The 18,393-nt window shown below is 42.3% G+C and overlaps 1 protein-coding gene across 2 annotated transcripts in view; it reads right to left on the minus strand.

Annotated features, from left to right (window-relative positions):
* The window catches only part of TTBK1 (tau tubulin kinase 1), a 103,847-nt gene that overhangs the window by 22,035 nt on the left and 63,419 nt on the right, over positions 1 to 18,393 (minus strand). For both annotated transcript variants that reach the window (XM_053938037.1, XM_053938038.1), the window contains exons 10-13: positions 16,640 to 16,794; positions 15,701 to 15,920; positions 12,145 to 12,320; positions 10,998 to 11,556 (exon numbers count right to left, since the gene is read on the minus strand). In XM_053938037.1, coding sequence (XP_053794012.1) covers positions 10,998 to 11,556; positions 12,145 to 12,320; positions 15,701 to 15,920; positions 16,640 to 16,794 — 1,110 coding nt within the window. The remainder of the gene's footprint in view (positions 1 to 10,997; positions 11,557 to 12,144; positions 12,321 to 15,700; positions 15,921 to 16,639; positions 16,795 to 18,393) is intronic.

The following is an 18,393-nucleotide window of genomic DNA, read 5'->3' on the forward strand; positions in this document are numbered from 1 at the left end:
CCCAAATTTGATGGTTTAGAAACCAATATCCCACCTTACCGAGACTGAACAGCAAAGAATTCAGTGTCTTTTAATAATGTATTTCAGTGGTTTATCACACACCTATGTCTTTAAAATGAGCATCTTGCTTCTAGGTTCACCTTTGCTATTTTATCTTTCAGCACTTAGACTCATATCTTTGCCTGGCAGGTTAAAACCCCTCTTGCTCTATTCAGGCAGAGACACCTAACAGTAACCATGTCACTTTTTAGTTTTGTATTTAATGACAGACTGCATTTCTTCCAGCTCATTCTACATGGCAGGTTTTACAGAAGTGTTCTTGTATCACTTCTTCTCTTTTAGGTTTTGAAAATCTTTTACAAAAATTTCCATACAAGACTTGGATATGTCTGGTAGTGATCTCACCACCACAAAAGATCTCCCTCTGTTCATATCTTCTATTTTTCTGCTGATACACTGGATACATCAAAGAAGGATTTATTTATTCTTTATTTTTTTTTTCTGCAGCAGCATAGTGAGAACTTAGATGCAGCTAATTACTTCACCTAACTGCCACCTCATTTTGGGAGACAGCACCTCCCAAGGCACAGTTTCTCTTATTCTGTACATGTGACTTACATCTTTTATACTCCAAGCATGACCTTGTCCCTGTGTGGATGCAATCATCACTTTGAACACAAGCAATTTATCGCAATTCAGATCCTTCTGCAGAGCCGGTCTGTCAGTAGTGTTTTATCAAACCACCCACCTTCTGTCACTGCAAACCTTCTCCTCAGTGATTTCTTTGTTCTTCTTGACAGCCACTAAAGGCATGGAATAGTGCTGAGTTAAGGGTAGGAGGTCAGGACTCCTAATGAGAAACAACCCCTCTTGTAAGAGATAGCAATATATAAACATATTTTGTTTTGTTTTGTAGTTGGTTTTCAATTCATTAATAATTTTAACTGGAAGAAAGTCTTACTGAAGTCTGTATAAATCAGATTTTTGAACTTAGAAAACCAGTATCAAGTTTATGTAAGTAGCATTATGATGAGTAGCATTAGTCAGATTACTGACCTTTGAAATTTATGTATGGAGCTACTTATTGGCTAGTCATTGTTTTTGAATGAACAAAAGGTTTAGAGTTTATAAATACCCAGTTATCTAGTTTGTTCCCTTTTCTGACTGACAAAACTAAAAATAGTTTGATTTTTCTTTAAAAATAGAACAAGAGTAATTTTAATTCCTAAAATTGTCCTTGAAAAGCGAACATCGGTGTTTTGGACACTATGAACAAAAATTATTAAGAGTTACTGATTTAAGTCTAGTGCTTTCACAAATTCTATTTTTTCTGGAATCTGTTCTTCCATTAAAATCTGTAGTGAAGAAGGAAAAAAAATAACATCAGAGCAAAGTCTACTTAAGGAAATCATCCCTTCTCATGTCACTTTGAGAAGAGCAAAGCCTTGCCTTTTCTGGTATCTGTGCTCGACAAGGGAACTGCCAAATAGGATTAGGCTAGTGGTTAATTCAACCCAAGGATTTTTGGCAATGCCCAGTACCTTTTTAAAAAATGAAGCTCATGAAAAAAATCGCAGATAAAAATTTTGTCCGAACAGGAAACTGTCCTATTCACACATGTTCTTGGGGCAAATGAAAAGAAATTGATGTCACTGATTCAAGAATGACTGTGGGAAGAGGCTGGTCATACCTGTGCTGAATCTTCTCAGGGAGAGTGTGTTGCCCCTCCATCTCCATCCCTGCACCCCCCAGGATGGTCTGTCAGCATGTCAGCCTGCCAGACCACGTCCTGCAGCATGCAGACACACTGGGCCAGGTCCTAGGAACTTCAAAAAGCACCACCTACCCTGTCTGAGGCTGCACTATCTTCTCTTGCTCATGGGAGGGTGGATCTAATATTAAGGGAGCCTCAGGTAGGGCAGATGTACCTACAGAAAGCAGTGCTTGGGGGGAATTGTTGCTTGAAAGCCCACTGGAAACACCCTACCTATGCAGTGATACCTCCATGTCACAACTTCCTTCCAACACCCACACTTACTCTGACCCATTTTCACGTCTGCCTGAGCTTTCTGCATGTTTTCTTGCCTGTATCCTATGCTTGTATATTTTCTGCACAGTATTTTACTTTGGACTTGCACTTCCCTAAAGCCCTGAGCACCAGCAATGACCCCTTCTTCCTGCATCGTAACATCCATATTGCCTGTTCTCCCAGAAGATGAGACCAAAGGCTCATGGCAATAGAAGACAGTTACCACATTCACTTGACTACAGAAAGTCTTCATACAGTCTGGTGTTGTACACTGCAATTCTACTGAGAAGGGAAATATATTTGTGCAAACACAGGAAATAAGGATACTTATGACAATTTAAATTAACTTTGATCTCCCTTTTCTTTTGAGATTCACAGTTTTAGCAAAGGGCTTCATGGGCTCTGTATACCAGGAGCTGAGGCCACTTTTTTTCTCAAATGAGATCTTATGTTATCACAGGCATTTCCAAGCAAGGCCAAGAAGCAGGACTGCTCTACCATTGAAAAGCTGCAGTTGCCTAAAATTTCTGGAATTTAAAAACAGCGTAATTTACAGCTGGATCAGTAAGAAAATCTTTGCTATCCAACTTGACAGTCAGTGCCTCTGGGGGCAGGTAGGAAATTTGGAGCAGCTTAGGAGTGGAGAGCAGACAAACAGTCCCACTGTCATGTAACAGAGGCACAGCCAGAGAGACAAAAATATGTGGTCACTGTATGGAAACCAAACTGCAACAAAAGCAAGGGGATTTCCAAAGCCAAAGCAACAAAGAGATACATGATTGTAACTCCACAAGAAGGACAAACCTGAGGTCCTGCCTCAGGTGAGCTTTGAGTGGGAGTCTGCCTGTATCTAGATGGAGTAAAACCGCCTACAGATTCGGCCCAGTGTAAGACACCAACAGAGATGCTTGAACGAATTTGCTGAGGAAGGTAACGCTTGCTGATACCTCCACAGTCTCTCCATTCCAGTCATAACTTAACAACATTTGTCGCTTGATTGCATGTGTTCAGTGAGGCAGCCCTGCACTTCCTACCCCGAGGCCACGGGACGCGCGAGCGGCTGTTTCAGATGAGCCCTGGCATCCACCTCTTTCACACAGCACACGTTCACCATCTGCGTTCTCATCTTCGGCCTTGCTGCCACCCCTCGCTCGGGCTGCTGGGAGGTTTAGAAAGGCAGATGTTTTCAGTCTCTGTGGGGTCTGGTTGCAGGGGCTTTGGAAGTTACAGTACCTTAGGCCAGTGTTGTCTGGGATTCAATATTGCATTAAGTGGTGACACATTGTGGGTGGGTGGGATCTATTATTGCATTATGGAGGCCGCTGCTTCCCTGAACAGGCTATGTTTTGTGTGTGAAGCGGGCCCACACCTGCTGGAGCTGGGACCTGGAAATGCGGAGGACGGAAGGCATGAGTCTGTGGTTTCCTGCCGTGAGGGGCATGTGCCTGCGGTGGGGCATGCGCACGGGGCTGCTCTCCGCCGAACGGCTGCGCTGTATGAAAGTGCCACCAACGTGAGGGTAGTGTTCTGTCTCCAGGGTTGAGGAGGAGAAAACGGAGGACGCCAGTCTTCTCAGGGGGCTGTACCTCGGGAGGGAGTGCTGAGAAGGCCTGTCCTCCTCCAACTGAAAAAGACCAAGAAGAGTGGAGGAAAAGGTGTCAGGCAAAGACTTGACTCGCCCCTGGTTTGTGATGCGCATGCTGCGGACATCTTCGCTGGCGGATGAAAAATGCTTTTGCTCTACACAGGGCCTTACTTACTGCTCTCTATGGCTATCAGTTCCCAGGGATGCTATGGGCACCGTGGAAGCCTGCCATTACAGGGGGCCTGCCACGCTCTCCCCAGCCACAGGTGGACCAGAGTGACACCAGCAGTGCCAGGCTCTGCTAGTCTGTCCCTCCTCTGGCTCTTCAGGCCACATGCCTCACCTCTCTGTTCCACTGGTAGTGCTCATTTTGGCATGTCACTAGGCTATTCATACATCTTGCACATGGGTAAGAGTAAAACTCTGAACACATTTGGAAACCACATGAATGATAAAAGGTAAAACAAATGATTATGTGTATTTGAATGTGAGGGATTCTCAGGGGCTCTTTCAATGACTCTTATTAAAACTCACTCAGGGATTTGAAAAAGCAAGTCTGGGGCCTGTTAGTAGACTTTTCTCACACTTGCATAGCTGGCCTCCTGATACATTTTTATATTGAGTACCTGCAGGGGGAGTGTTAATGCTTCCAGTTTTGGTAAGCAGTGGATAGACAGCAGCTGGACAAGCAGGCAGAGTATAATCCTCTTTTCACTGAGAAATTCAAAACACAGGACCATAGGAGGACATGACGAGAAGATGCACTCTTAAGTTCCTTTACTACTTCTCTGATCCTGGGATAGCCAGGAGAGGGAGAAAGTACACCCACTGAGGACAGTTTATGTCAGGATGAGATTGCAGTCCCTACTTTCCCTTTATGCTCTGAATGGAAGAGAGAGGCATTAGGGGAATGACTTCAGATTCTTCATCCTGAAAGTGCTAAGCCCTTCCTTCCCTTTCTACCTCTTCTATGAAACTAGCACTTTCACAGGGGTCAGCAGTCTCAATCTCCAGAACCAGACTTTTTTTCCTGGAATAATTTTTTCCTTTCAAAGGAAGCAAGGGAAAATGGGAAATGCATTCCCTTCCTTGTGCTGCATTTCTTTTCAGGAAGTCTCTGCAGGTGAAATGTGGAAAGGTGATATTGGCTTTTCTTTAAGCCAAAACTGCTCTCCTTACCTTACTGGAGATGTTGCCCTTGCACTAGAAAAAGAGCTCAATGTCATCCAGTGTCATCTCTTTCCTGTCACCTTCAATATCACTGCAGTGCTTTGAGGCAGATATCTTATCTTCAGAAGTGCCTAAGAGCTACTCAGTTCGTGGTTGGCATTAAATGTGAAAAGTAATTATTCACAGTCCTAAATGTACTGCATGTCACTGCATAGATCAGAGTCTCAGATAATAATAATCTAATGCTGTCATACAGAGTACTTGAGAGAGACAAATAAAATCTAGACAGCAGCTCTAATTTCTCATAAAGACAACCATCTCCTCTTTGCATAGATAGTGTAGAAATTAAGCCCTGGGTGTGCTATTTGCAAGCTGCACAACTAAGCATTACTGGAATTTTTACTCCTAATTTTTGTTTCATGTTTGGGTCAGCATATTTTATGACTTCCAAGGTATATATCATCTCAATATGTTAAAGACTACTCAGATCTCAAAGGATCACTCCAGCTACCCAGAGAGACCTCCTCTACAGCACAGGACCAAGGACCTTGCCCAGGCCATGAAGAAGCAATTACAACACCCCATCAGTAAGTGCACTTTTGTATTGCTGCCTCCAGGATGAAGCTGAGCTTAGATGCTTAAATTACTCAATCAATGCTAAAGGTGCTGCCCCCCTTTATCCTTTTGCACCAATCAGGCTGGACCACCTTCCATCAGGCCTATTCTGTTCTGTTTGGACAGGGTCAGTAGGACACTTTGTATGTGAAGTCCCAGGAGAATGTGATGTCAAGAGAACTTAATATATTTTACAGATAAAAAAGGTAATTAAGAATGTCTACTGAGCTTAAGGTTTTGATTGCTATTACCTGATATATATAGATATATATATATAGATATATATATATATACACACACACATATATATATAAAGAATATATGTGAATATTACTTCCACTACCACCCTTTTGCTGATCCTTTATTCTTAACACATGGATGGACAGGTGGACAGGGATCCTGAATCTAAAGTGTAAGAGGCCAACTCTACATTCATCCTTCTCCATCAGCTGACAAGCTTCTCTTCTCATGTGGAGGGAAGACAGAGGAGCTGACCATCAAAGAATCACATAATCTACAACAGGCATCAAACGCAGACCAATGGGAATTACACTGGGTGAGGAGCAATGAGTCTTCCCCTCTGCCAATGCCCATTTCTCACCGCTGAGAAATGGCTCTTCAGGTCCTCTCAGAGCAGCCCACAGAGAATGCTGTAGAAGGCAAAGGAAACCAAGACACACAGCACCTTTTCCCCTGCTGCCCTCACAGGTTCGAGACACAAACAATTTTAAGCAAATCCACTTGCGGCACTCTCCCCGCTGTGTGAGAAAAGAGGCTGAAGATAGCATCAAGATGATTTTAATGAGTGATTTTAACTACACAGCTGAGTTGGTCAGGAAAAATATACTAGTGCCTCTTCACACTGGGACATTTTCTAACAGATGAACTCTAGGATTGTAAGAATCAGCCTAAGCAAAATGCTCTCTGAGCCCTGCAGAATATATTCAAGGATAAGTAAAGCAGAGTAAATATCATATCCCACTTTAATTCTTCACTTCTCTTGTGGTTTTTTAGAATTGACATCATTTGGACAGGTATGTTTTAGGCAAGTGAATCCCCAAACATTTCGTACAATGCCAACTGCACTAGCAGCAGAGGAGACTGAGAGTCAAGAAATACCTATGAGCACAGACCTGAGCATAGTCAGAAATATTTTCTAAAATTCATACATGTATGAACACTTGTAAGTCTTTTCACTGCAGAAGGCAGCAGTAAGTTCCAATCCCTGTCAAGTTTCAGTGAATTTATTCAGCATACTTAAGAACTTGACGGATTTTAAAATTATATTGCGAGGTATGGGTTTAAATTATTTCCAGCAGTAACAGCAACCCTATGTCAGGATTAATAGGTAAACAGAAGTGCAGCTTCAATCTTTTCTTCCAGTCATTCTTTATCTATTTCTATAGCTTTATCTGCACGCTAGTGCATAAAAAACACCTGACTCTTATTAGGACATCCCTGAAATTCATACATTAAAGTAAACCCTTGGAGCTCTGTTAAACAAATGTACTGAGTGGTGCACAGAGAGAAGGGCTTGAACAGGACATAGTTCCTGTTCTCACTTTATACCAGGTCTTCCCATGAGATCTATGCTCCACTGCAGCCATTTTCTTGTCATCTGAAACTGGGAGATACCTAATATGTGAGAATATTTGGGTCAGAAACTCCCCCAGGCTATTCAGAGCCTCCTCTGTACTTGACTTTCCTCACAGCAGCATCTGATCATTCTGTGCTCCCTCCTACACCCACAGAGTTTTAACGAGGACAGCACCATCTCTCACATTTGAGCTACAATATCTGTCTTGCAAAAGACCGACATATTTGAAGAAATATCTGAGTTCTAAATGAGGATAACTCAGGGAACTAAAGGCTGGTCAGCTTGGAAAAGACATGGAGCAAATTCTCTTGGAAGAAGGCATTTCCAAACATATGAAGAAGGTGCAGTCAACATGGATATATGAAGGGGAAGTAATGTCTGAAGAACCCAAGAGCTTTTTGTGCTGAGACCACTGGGTGAGAGGTCATTGATCTTGACTTTACTAAAGTTTCTGACACTGTCTCACATAAAATCTTCATAGACAAAACAATGAAATATGGGCTAGATAAGAAGATAGTGAATTAGACTGAAAACTGGGTGAGCTCCTGGTCATAAAATATCATGTTTGGAGAAAAAATGTCCAGTCATTAATGGTGTAGCCAGGGGCTAATGATGCAGCCACTACTATTTAACAACTTAATCAGTGACCTGGATGATGGGATAGAGTGTACCTTCTGCAGATTCAGAGATGGCATAATACTGGGAGGAGTAGCTGACACACCAGACGGTTTTGCTCACATTCAGAGGTGCCTGGATAGGCTGGTGAAATGGGAAAAAGGAATTTCACTAATTTCACTCCCCCCTTCATAACAAAGGGAAGTGAGGAGGAACAGAACACACTGCAGGCCACCTGTTTTGGAAGCAGTTTGACAGAAAAGTACCTGGAGGTCCTGGTGGACTCTAAGCTGAACACAAGCCAGTAAGGTGCCTTTGTGGTAAAAAGGGCCAACAGCCCCTCAGGATACATCAGGAGTACATCAGCTAGCAGGCTGAGGGAAATGGTCCTTGCCCTCTGCTCAGCACTGGTGAGTGACACCTGGAGTGCTGTGTTCCAGTTCTGAGCTGCCCAGTACAAGAGACACATGGACATGCTGAAGATAGTCCAGAGAAGGGTCACAAAAATGATGAAGGGACTGGAAGACCTTTCATTTGAGGAAAGGCCGAGAGAGCTGGGACTGTTTAAACTGGAGAAGAGAAGGCTCAGGTGGATCCTTAATAACATTTATAAATACCTGATGGGAAGATGCATCCAGACTCTTAGTGATGTCCAGTGAAAGTAAAAGAAGGAAGGAACAGAAATTGAAATACAAGAAATTCCATTTAAACATTTTATAAAGTTTTTTACCCTAACAGCGATTGTACACTGGAACAGGTTGCCCAGAGAGGTTATGGAGTCTCCATCCTCAGAGATACTTTGACTGGACGCTGTCCTTAGCAACCTGCTCTAGATGATCCATCTTGGAGCAGAGGGTAGAACTAAATGATCTCTAGAGGTTCTTTCCAACCTCAGGCATGCTGTGATTCTATGACAATCCAGAAGTCACTGTCTTTCTGCCAGTTACAAGTGATGGCTCATAGACTGGAGCCAGAGGATGGAGAAACATAAGGAAGCATTAGAGCAGGGATTCCCCATTTGCTTTCAGTGAGTATGCTACTGACACCAAGGGATGATCACCAGCTTTTGGGACACCAGAATGAGGTCACAAATGGGTACAACAAAGCCTATGACTTCAGTCATAGTAGTTCAGCATTTACTGAAATTTTTACCTATCTTACAGGCTCAGTTAATATTTAAAGATAAGGAAGATTTACTCACCTACATACACACACACACACACACAACTTAATCACAGTTTTAATCAAACCCAGAGAAGCACAAGCATGAGCTACAGGAAATATCTGTTATTGCTAATGAGGCCTTCAGTATTTTCACTAGTGAAGTCCTTGGTCAACTTTTTATTATTGTCCCAGACATCTGTCCCTCCATATTTGCTGCACTTAAGGAAAACAGGTTTCTACTTTCCTTTAGGCACCAAGTCCCTTTGAGAGTTAATAGCTGGTTTTGTGACAGCAAATGGAAAAATATGGGTATCACTGCACAGCTGTAGTGATAACTGAAGGATTCAGACATCAAAGGAAGAACAACTAAATCCCAGTCAGCCAAAGAAGTCCAGTGTTGATCTGTGTGTACAAAGCTAGGCCAGAGAGTTAATAGAGGGCATTTCAGAACATAGGAACAAAAAAAAAAAAAAAAAAAGCATACTGCTGGAGAAAAAAGGCTGCCTAATGTATTACCAGTAATCACCCCCACTCCCATTATTTTACCTTTTTTGTCTGCTTTTTAAATATCACTGTGCAGTGATAAGAAGTCTTTGCGCTGTACCATATCCAACTCCCACAGTCATTTCATATAGGGGTGTACGTGCTGTGGCCAAGAAGCCCTCTCCAGCTTTCTTTAGCCACACTAAATATGTCAGTGAAGTGTCCCTGCTGTTTTTTACAGCTGGTTCTTATCAGCTGGCACTTACCACATTCATTGCATCTTGCAGGTCTTGCACTGACCAACCCCCAAGTGTAGAGACCACAGCAAATTCAGACACAGACCCTTCCAACTCTGCCAATCTTGCCTTATGCAATTTCTAGAGACCTGGGACATTCAACATATTGGCTTTCTACAGCAAACACCTCTGCCTAGGAACCTTGCAACTGGAATGCAGTCTCTATGAGAAGCATGTGCTGCTTCTGTGCCATGCTCAGCAGGACAGCGCTCGTGCCTACTGTCAGCATTTCTATCATTCCTGTAAAGGCTCATACACCTTAACTGGGAATACCTTGCTTGGTGATTTGCAAAGATTTGCTTTGATTCCTTTTACATAGATTCTTGTCTCATTCAAGGTTTTCTTCTTGTATCTCTTTGGGATCCAGACAAGAGAGGAATCTGGGCAAGACCTGAACAGAAGGATGTTCTTTTAATGTGCTCCAGTCCAGTGAACACTTCCTTGGAGAATAAGCTCAAGAGGGAAGCAGAAATAAAATTATCATCTTCCAGACAGGAACATGCAGACTGCACAAATGTCTGTCATAGGAGGGTATCACTGTGTACATGACCCAAAACTTGCCTGCTCTTTGCTGTGCTTATGGATCCCATGTGCATGAGAGATCTTAATCAATATATAAATACAAAACGCTCTTAGGGGAACAATTTGATTGCCTCTTGCACTGAACACTCTGGGACAGCCTTCTTCTTGAAAAAGAAGATTAGGTATGACAGAAAGTCTGAGCCTTGTGTATAATATTTTTTCAGCTAACCTAATAAATCACTTCCCACTAAAAACTGAACTGCTTTATAACATCAGAAGACCACAGGAAAAAAGCAAAACTGAAAGAAAAAAAAGCCCTCTACAACTATATGGAAAAACCACAATAGGTAAAGAATGTTTCTGTGAGTAAATACATGGTAGCAGCAATGCCTCTCACTGAAGTAAGGTTGATGAGATGTATATGCTGGCTACTCTGAGCTTTTTATTCGGTATTTAGAAGAAAGATTAATTTTAGGGAGTTATTTTATGATTTGCATTGCTATGGGCCTGTGCAGTGCTGATGTGTGATTAGTTTAGAGGTCATTCTCTTGCAATACACTCCTATTGCTGCTGAGAAACTATGTGGAGAAGATGTGCTAGCAACACCTCCATACAGCTAAGCAGTTACTAACAAAACTCTGTGGGAAAGCATAAGAGGAGTGACTAGAGATACCCGAATCACAACTGTGCTCTCCTCTTGTCCCTGTACCAAAATGGCTGAAAGATCTTCATAACAGTGTGTCCTCAGAAGGACATCACTGGCTTTGGGAGCACTTCTAAGGTGTTCACAGTATTTGTCAGCACTGTCAGAAGAGTTTTACAAGAGCATCCATGCTTGCAATCAAAGACTTCTCCAGCACAGCTGAGGTTTCCTAAGATGATGCTATGATAGGCAACAAGGTACAGACCCAGGGATCTTACCTGTCTCTGAGGACCAGTAGGTTCAGATTCTCGTCTCCTTTGTCGGAGAGCTGGTGCTGAATGTAAGGGGGAGTGGGCTGGACTTCCTGTCTGCTGTTCATGTCTACTGTCAGACACTGTTTGAGAAGGTCCTTCATGTCTATGGGAACTGTCCTCCTCAGTCACAGGCAGCATACCCCGACTTCGCCCATCATGAGTCTTCGGCCTCACTGCAGCATCTGCCCCCAGACGCCTTCTCTCTTCCCCGTCTTCAATAGGCCTTAGTTCCTCAGGCTCCTCATCTGTGGTTCCAGAGGTGCTTGGCTCAGCACCAGGGTGGAAGTCCTTCAGCTCTGTCTCCTTATCAATGATAACCCACTCCTTGCTGTCAAAGTCCTCCTCCTCCGCAAGCGGCACCGAGCGGAAAGCGTTGCTGAGGGCTTCGTGTTCCACGGACGCGGACACGTCCATCCTGCCGCTCGCCTGCCGGTCAGCCTGGCCAGTATCGATGGACAGCATCTGGGCTGGCTGCGAGGAGCACACTAGCCGTGATGGAGAGCCAGGGATATCCATTCGAGACCTAGGGACACAGCAAGAAGCCATTCAAAACATATCAGGTTTGTGGTTAACGACAGGGACCATAAAAGAAAGCCTGTATAGGCTCTTCTCACTCAGTTCTTGATACACTTCAGAAAGACAGGCTTAAACAAAAATATTTCTTTAAAACCTACAATGGCGTGAAGAAGTGCTTCAGTATGACAGCCAATTTAGCATCTCTTTCCCCTGTAGACAGGATGATAACCATTTCCCCCCAACAACACTTTTCCCCTTTGTTAAGTTCAACTGTCTTGTGAAAAAAACTTTCAAACCATGTTCTGATCAATGTTTCTCATTTGGCCTGCATCTGCTGCCCAGATTTTAGGACAACTGCAGTGTGTTTTAAACAAGGATCATCCAGAAGCCTTACAGACTCTCTGGGGAAAGCCTTCTAAGTGTGAGACATCAAAATTTTTGACAAAGAATGGGGAAGTAGAGAAGGAGGTGAACCGAAAGTCAATGTAGACAAAGTTGCAAGCATTGGCTGCTCATCTAATGATTAGGTTGGTCTTAACAGTCAATCCTTAAGACTCTGCTAAAAGCAGTAGGAGGCTACATAGCGTGAACAAACCTTCTTTCATGTGGATCTGCTTTTCCATCAGCTGTGGAGAGCCGCTCTGACTCGGGGCTGTTGACGCGGCGGTAGCGGAGGGAGCGCACTTGTGCGGTCGGGGACTCCGGAGGCACTCGGACAGGGGAACTGGGGCACACCCCGTTTCTCTGCTCCTCTTCCACCATGCACTGAGTCTGGAGGGGGTAAACACAAAGAACTTCAAGATCTGGCCAAAGACATTGATTTCCATCCTTCACTGCTGCTCTGGACTTTCTCCCAGGATACACTTTCAGCTGCATTTTCACAATCTATACAAAGCAATGTCTGAAGGGAGGCAGTGTCCCTCTACCCTGGCAATCAGCTGGTATTAAAATAAATTCAAATATTTAAACATCTTTTAAAAGTGGCCTATGCATTTCTATTGCCCTGAGTGTTGATCCAAAGGATTTCTCATGGGTTAACCTACTGCATACACAAATCCTAACTGCTTATCCAAGATGTCTAAGAGCCCTTGTTTGTCAACATTCATAATGCAGGGGCCATGCATTACATTGCAATGTACAAACTTTAACATCTGGTCTGACTAAGGCATCTCCTAATTACCAGGATGGTTTGGGTTTTTTGTTTGTGGTTTGTTTGTTTTAATCTTGGTCCTTTAAACAAAGTCTTCCATGATATCCACTCAACCACGACATCTGTAAGAGCTTTCCATAGAGCCATGCAGGGAGCTGAACATGCTCATGGACACTCTATCATTCCATATTTCCTCTTTCATATTGCCTTATTAAATTTGATTTTTTTAAATTTAGGAGCAAACAAAGGAGCAAAAGTAGGTGACCAACACAGCTGCCCTTTGCCTTCCACAGTGCTGATTTTCCATGGAAGAGAGGGGTGAAAGCACAGAGGCAGAATGGTCCAAGGGCTACAGCAGCAGCCCAGGATTTGCATTCAGCACTGCTGTGTTGTCAGCCATGCAGCACACCTGCTACACACTGCCTGTGTCTGGGGACCTGTATGGAGAATGCTTACCCTTCCCTGCCCTACATTCCCCTGTCCTCCATTAATGCCAGAGGGTCTGAACACAAGCAGCATCTCAGTAAAATGCTGCTGATCCAGAGAGTTGCCTTTGTGCATGCAATGTGTACATGGCAAATCAGTCAGTGCCCATGAATTAGCAGACCTAAACCACCCAAGCTGGAGTTGGAATGCATAACTAAAGAGCTTTTGAAGCTAAGGAGAGTGGAGGAGAACTTTCAAACATTAGAGGAATAGCAGAATAGATGATAATGATTTAATCTGTAATCCAGTCATGGCCAGGAGAAGGTTAGTGATGAACAAAGGTCATATGTGTTTGCAAAGGGAGCAAAGGGCTGATGTAACTGTTGCATAGCATCAACTTGGTAATATTCAAGAGCAGAGAACTGGGGGATGGTGTAGGAGAACAGTGACAGTAATTTTGTCCTTAACACAGAAACAGGAGAAATGGGACAGAAGGATATCTGAATTGTCTACACAGAGAAGTAAGGATCATCTTAGACAGTTATTAGGGAGAAAAAATATGGCAAGCTCTACTTATCTCCTAAATCCAAATAGAAAGACAGGGAGAGCCAGTTAATTCTAGTGCTACAAGACTGGAAGATGAAGGATGTGATGCTGTGAATAGCAGAAGGGTGTTTAAACACACCAGTGCCCTTGTGGTTCTAATACCTCAGATTACAAACAGGGGTAGAGCTGTGCCCTTAGGTATCAAATCGGAAGCATCCTTCTTTTCTCCATGTGGTGACTGTTACTTAAATAAAAACTAATCCTCTCTCAGAGAACAGTCAGGCTAAAGATAGTAAGTCTAGCAAAGCAAAAGGACAGGCAAGAGTCAAACTAAAGATTACAACTCTCAAAGAAAGGACTTCAGCTTTGGAGAGCTTGCTGCCCTGGGCTTTGCTGTACAGACTGCTGTGTAGCTACAGAACCCGTCAGAGCTGAAGTGCTCACTGCCATGCTGAGAAACTCCCAAAGCTCCTTTGGCAGCAATCTGACAACAACTTGCACAGTGCCTGGCACAAGAGTCACCTGGCTGTGCTGTAGAGCTTCTAGAAACCTCTCCTGCCTTTAGCTGTTGTTATGACAGGATTTGTGAATGAGGTACCTAAGACATGACACACAACTAGCACACAGAAAGGACTCCCCTGTGCAAAGTCTGACTGAAGAGCATCAAGGCACCTGGTGGCAGAAATGCAAAGAAAATACACAGAAGTTGCTAGGATTTTCCTGTAATATACTTTTTTAAAAAAAAATTATATTGTGTGAACAGAACTGTCCCTTTCTATCAGGCTTTTCTTATTTCATATACCTTCAAATGAAAACTTCTGGCAATGCAGAGTTACCAGCGAGAGATGAAGAAGTAATTTGAACTAGGTTCAAAATTTCTCAGTGTTGGAGAATGTCCCAGCTAATGTTTCATATAGATAACACATTGGTCTGAATTATTTGCATTGGAAAATTTTAAGTAAATTAGATTATTTCTTGTCCATGCATAATGTTTTCTAATAAGACTAAGGATAGTGGAGATACCAATATTGCTGAAATAAGGACTAACTTTGTACTAGTAGAGACTGAAGTGAATTCTGGTCAGCCCCAGAAGACTAATAGACTTAACATGCCAGTCTACAAATGTCCATTAAAAACAGATTTGTGATGTGAATCTGATAGGCCCTGACAACATTTTAAGTCTGATGAATGTTTCTCTGCTAACAGATTCCGTATGTATCTGATGACCTGCCACTAATACTAATTTACTTGCAATATGTAAATTAACCTTATTAATAAACTAACTGTCAGATTCTTATACTTGACATTTATCATGGAATCAACCTTCACTGGGGATGCCTCCAAGAAATTAGGTAACATTTACAAGAAAGGACTGAGAAACACCTTAGACATTGTGAGGAAAATAAATGGAAGTATACATTTTATATAAGTTAAAAAAGCTTAATATTATCTTGGAATGCAGAAATATAAGAATATTAAGTAATGGTTTCTCTCACTCTTCATAGGGGGGGAAACCATTGTTAGATGCTCCTTATATATTTTCCTACCCTTAAAAGGGAAAGTTAAAAAAAGGAAGAGAAAAATGAGTGATGATTCAAAGTATAGAAAAATACAGCTTATGAAGACATCTCTGATTACATTTATTTACCCAAGAAGTTGGGACACAATAAAATTCTGGTTTTTAATTTCCATGCCTGGGACATTTCTGATACTGTATCAGCTATGCAAGGACTAGAATTTCCTTGCTTGAAGTATCTAAATCCTAGATAATGATATGATGGTAAAAAAGATTCACTTTAGCATTACTGACCCCCAAAATGTCACTTGCATAAAGATTTAAATTAATCCCAAAGGCTTTTACTCTGTGAAAAAATTCCTTGTAATTTCCCCTTGCTGCAGGAGAATTCTTCAATGCTTTTTGGGCTTATTACAGAGGATGCTACATCAGTGGATCTGAGTGGCTTCTAGCAGTCTATGAAACCATTGTCCTACATCCAACAGTCACAGGAGACAAGGAAATGTTCTTTACTTTGCTGATGCTGATCCTGAGTTTGTTGCGATTCACATCTGTCTCTTCCCAAACTTCACCCTCATTGAAAGCCGTGTTTGGAGCCTGACCAAGACCTTCCACTGGCCGACCTGACAGGATGGGAGGAGCATTCTCTTGATCACTCAAATGTTCACCCTGTAGGACATCCTCTGTGTTCTCACGGAGCAGGTCCCCGGGTACTGGAGTGACATTAACCACCCTATAAAAGAGACAAAAAGAAAGGTAAAATTATCAGTATATAAAGAAGGCAGCTTATTACACTGCCCCACAGGAATTCCTGAGCAGGTTTTAGGGTATTACTTAGTTGAAAAACAGGCAGTCTCAGATGTGACATCCTGAATCAATACAGGAGGATTCCATGTAATGAATATTACAAAGACAGTAGAATGGTCAGTGAAAGCATCTTGGGACCCTTGACACACAGGCTGAAAACTTCTTCAAAAGTGCCGATCACACCATATTGAGCTGTGAAGAAACCTCTCCTTTTGCATGAGCAAATGAGGCTTACTAGACCTTATAGTTTTTATCTTCCATAACATTACTAGGGATTATTGTTATCCCCTAATGTCAGCCCCCAAAAGCACCAAGACAGACCAGTGAACCAGGCCTTATCAAACATTTTCTATTTGGATTCATCTGCACCTCTGAGCATCAGTCTCTGTGTACCTTTGCAGCAGCACATGAAACACAATGTAAACAGGCTGAGAAGCTGTGCTGGAGGCGTGAGCAGTGGATGCACTCTGCTATACTCAGTTCACGATCCACCACCACAGACATAAATTAATATTAAAAAAAGTCAGATCAAGTGGTGCCTGCCATGCTGTTCCAACTTCCCAGAATCATAATGGCCTTGAAATCTTAAAAAAAAAGAACTGAGCTTGTTATCCACTGTCTGACTGGTACAACTACAACACTCACCCAAACATTGCTGCTGTTTGCCTGGTGTTCTGCTGTGGTGGAGTTGAGGTGCTAGTGGACAACAAGATATCTGTACCAGCCTTCTCCCAGTCAAAGGCTTCATTTTCAGTGATGCCCCTTTCTTTCATGCTGTTCTCGAAAACTGACATGATTAGCTGGAATAGATTTACAAGAACAATTTCTGGTAAGTAAGTGAGAGTGGCTCTCACCAAAAATCTGAAGTATGTGCACAAGGACGAAGTGCATCTTATAATCTCCAGTTTGCCTAGGAAAGGTACTAAGAAATGAAAGCAAAACTTATAAAATTGCAACAGTTGTTTCCTAGGTTGGTTTTGGCTCCATAAGTGAAATTTCTTAAAACTTACAAAAGAAATGCATGCAACATTTTGACACTGATTCAATGAAATCTTGCAGTTAGTTTGTTTCTCAAACTCTTAATCCATAACTTCAATTTTCCTCTAGATTAGACAGTACATTATGCAGAACAGTACATTTGATATGCAGAGTTCAAGGGCTGCCAGAAGATATAAACAGAAGAGGAAAAGGCAGTCCTAGGATGCAGACTTATTGTAGTATCTGGCTCAAATATCGCTTAGTCAGGAGCCCTATGTTGTGTTTAATGTGCACAATGTGGCCTGACACACTTGGCTGCCTAAGAAAATAAATCTCTAAAAAGGATGATACAATTTTCTTTATAAGATGCAGGTACAAATGCTCATGGCTGATGTGCTCTATGCTTGTTCCTTTTCTAAGAACTGGTATCCTCTAGGAGAGAATAAAACTACTGTCAGTAGTTCTCCATGCATCAGTGCCTTAGCAGAGAAGAGACATCTGATGTTCTGCTGTCAAAAGGAAACTGAACGCTGTAGGCCAACAGAGCTGTGAGGTCCTATATTTCTAATAACATTATTTAGCTAAATAATGCAGAACTGACAGGATTCAGCCTGTCAGTTTCCCTCTACAGGGAGAGACAATGTGATGGCAAATACATTTGGCTTATGGTGTAGAATCAACACTAAATTATGAATAAAATTTAGCATGAGCAAACATCCTATTTGCAACTATATTCCTGTTCTGTTTATCAGCATGATCAGGAGGACAGGAAAGCCTGCCATTTCCCACTACCTTCCGCCAAACTGCAGTAAAATGCCTATTTTCAGCTTTCAGATAAACCAACTTTTTCCTCCTTTCTGTGACCCAGAACCCTAGAATCAGGTGCACAATCCTGTGGTAGTGCTACATCTGATTAACAGAATTTCCAGAGTTGGCTGTCAGTCAGATCAAGGCACAGGAAATTCTTAGGATTGTATTTGTTTTCCGACTGCTACTTTGGAAATTATTACTGTCAAGTATCCTTTAGAAATTAATATCCTCACAAACTCAAAAGCACCTTGCAAGAGCTCCACACATTTGTAAACAGATGCCATTGTAAAGCCATACTGGCTTCTGTTCATTAGATCATCCTCACCCATCTGTCCACTAATCCCAGTCTTATCACAGCTTTTGACTCTTTGTGATGGACATGTCAGTATCAGGGAGTGGTATCTTGTGAAGCTGTTTAAAAATTGGTACTGCTTCCGCCACCTTCCATTCCTTTGACACTGAAGCAGCCTGAAGTAAGAAACCACATGATAAAATTAGATGTTCAGCTGCCTTATTCTTAGCATTCCTTCAAGGAACCACTCAGTTGAAACAACTTTTCTTACTTTCTGCTATAACTTATTCTGTAATTCTTACACTTGACTTTGCAGGCC

The sequence above is a fragment of the Vidua chalybeata genome, chromosome 3 (assembly GCF_026979565.1).
Source record: "Vidua chalybeata isolate OUT-0048 chromosome 3, bVidCha1 merged haplotype, whole genome shotgun sequence".
In the NCBI taxonomy this organism is placed as follows: Eukaryota; Metazoa; Chordata; class Aves; order Passeriformes; family Viduidae; genus Vidua; species Vidua chalybeata.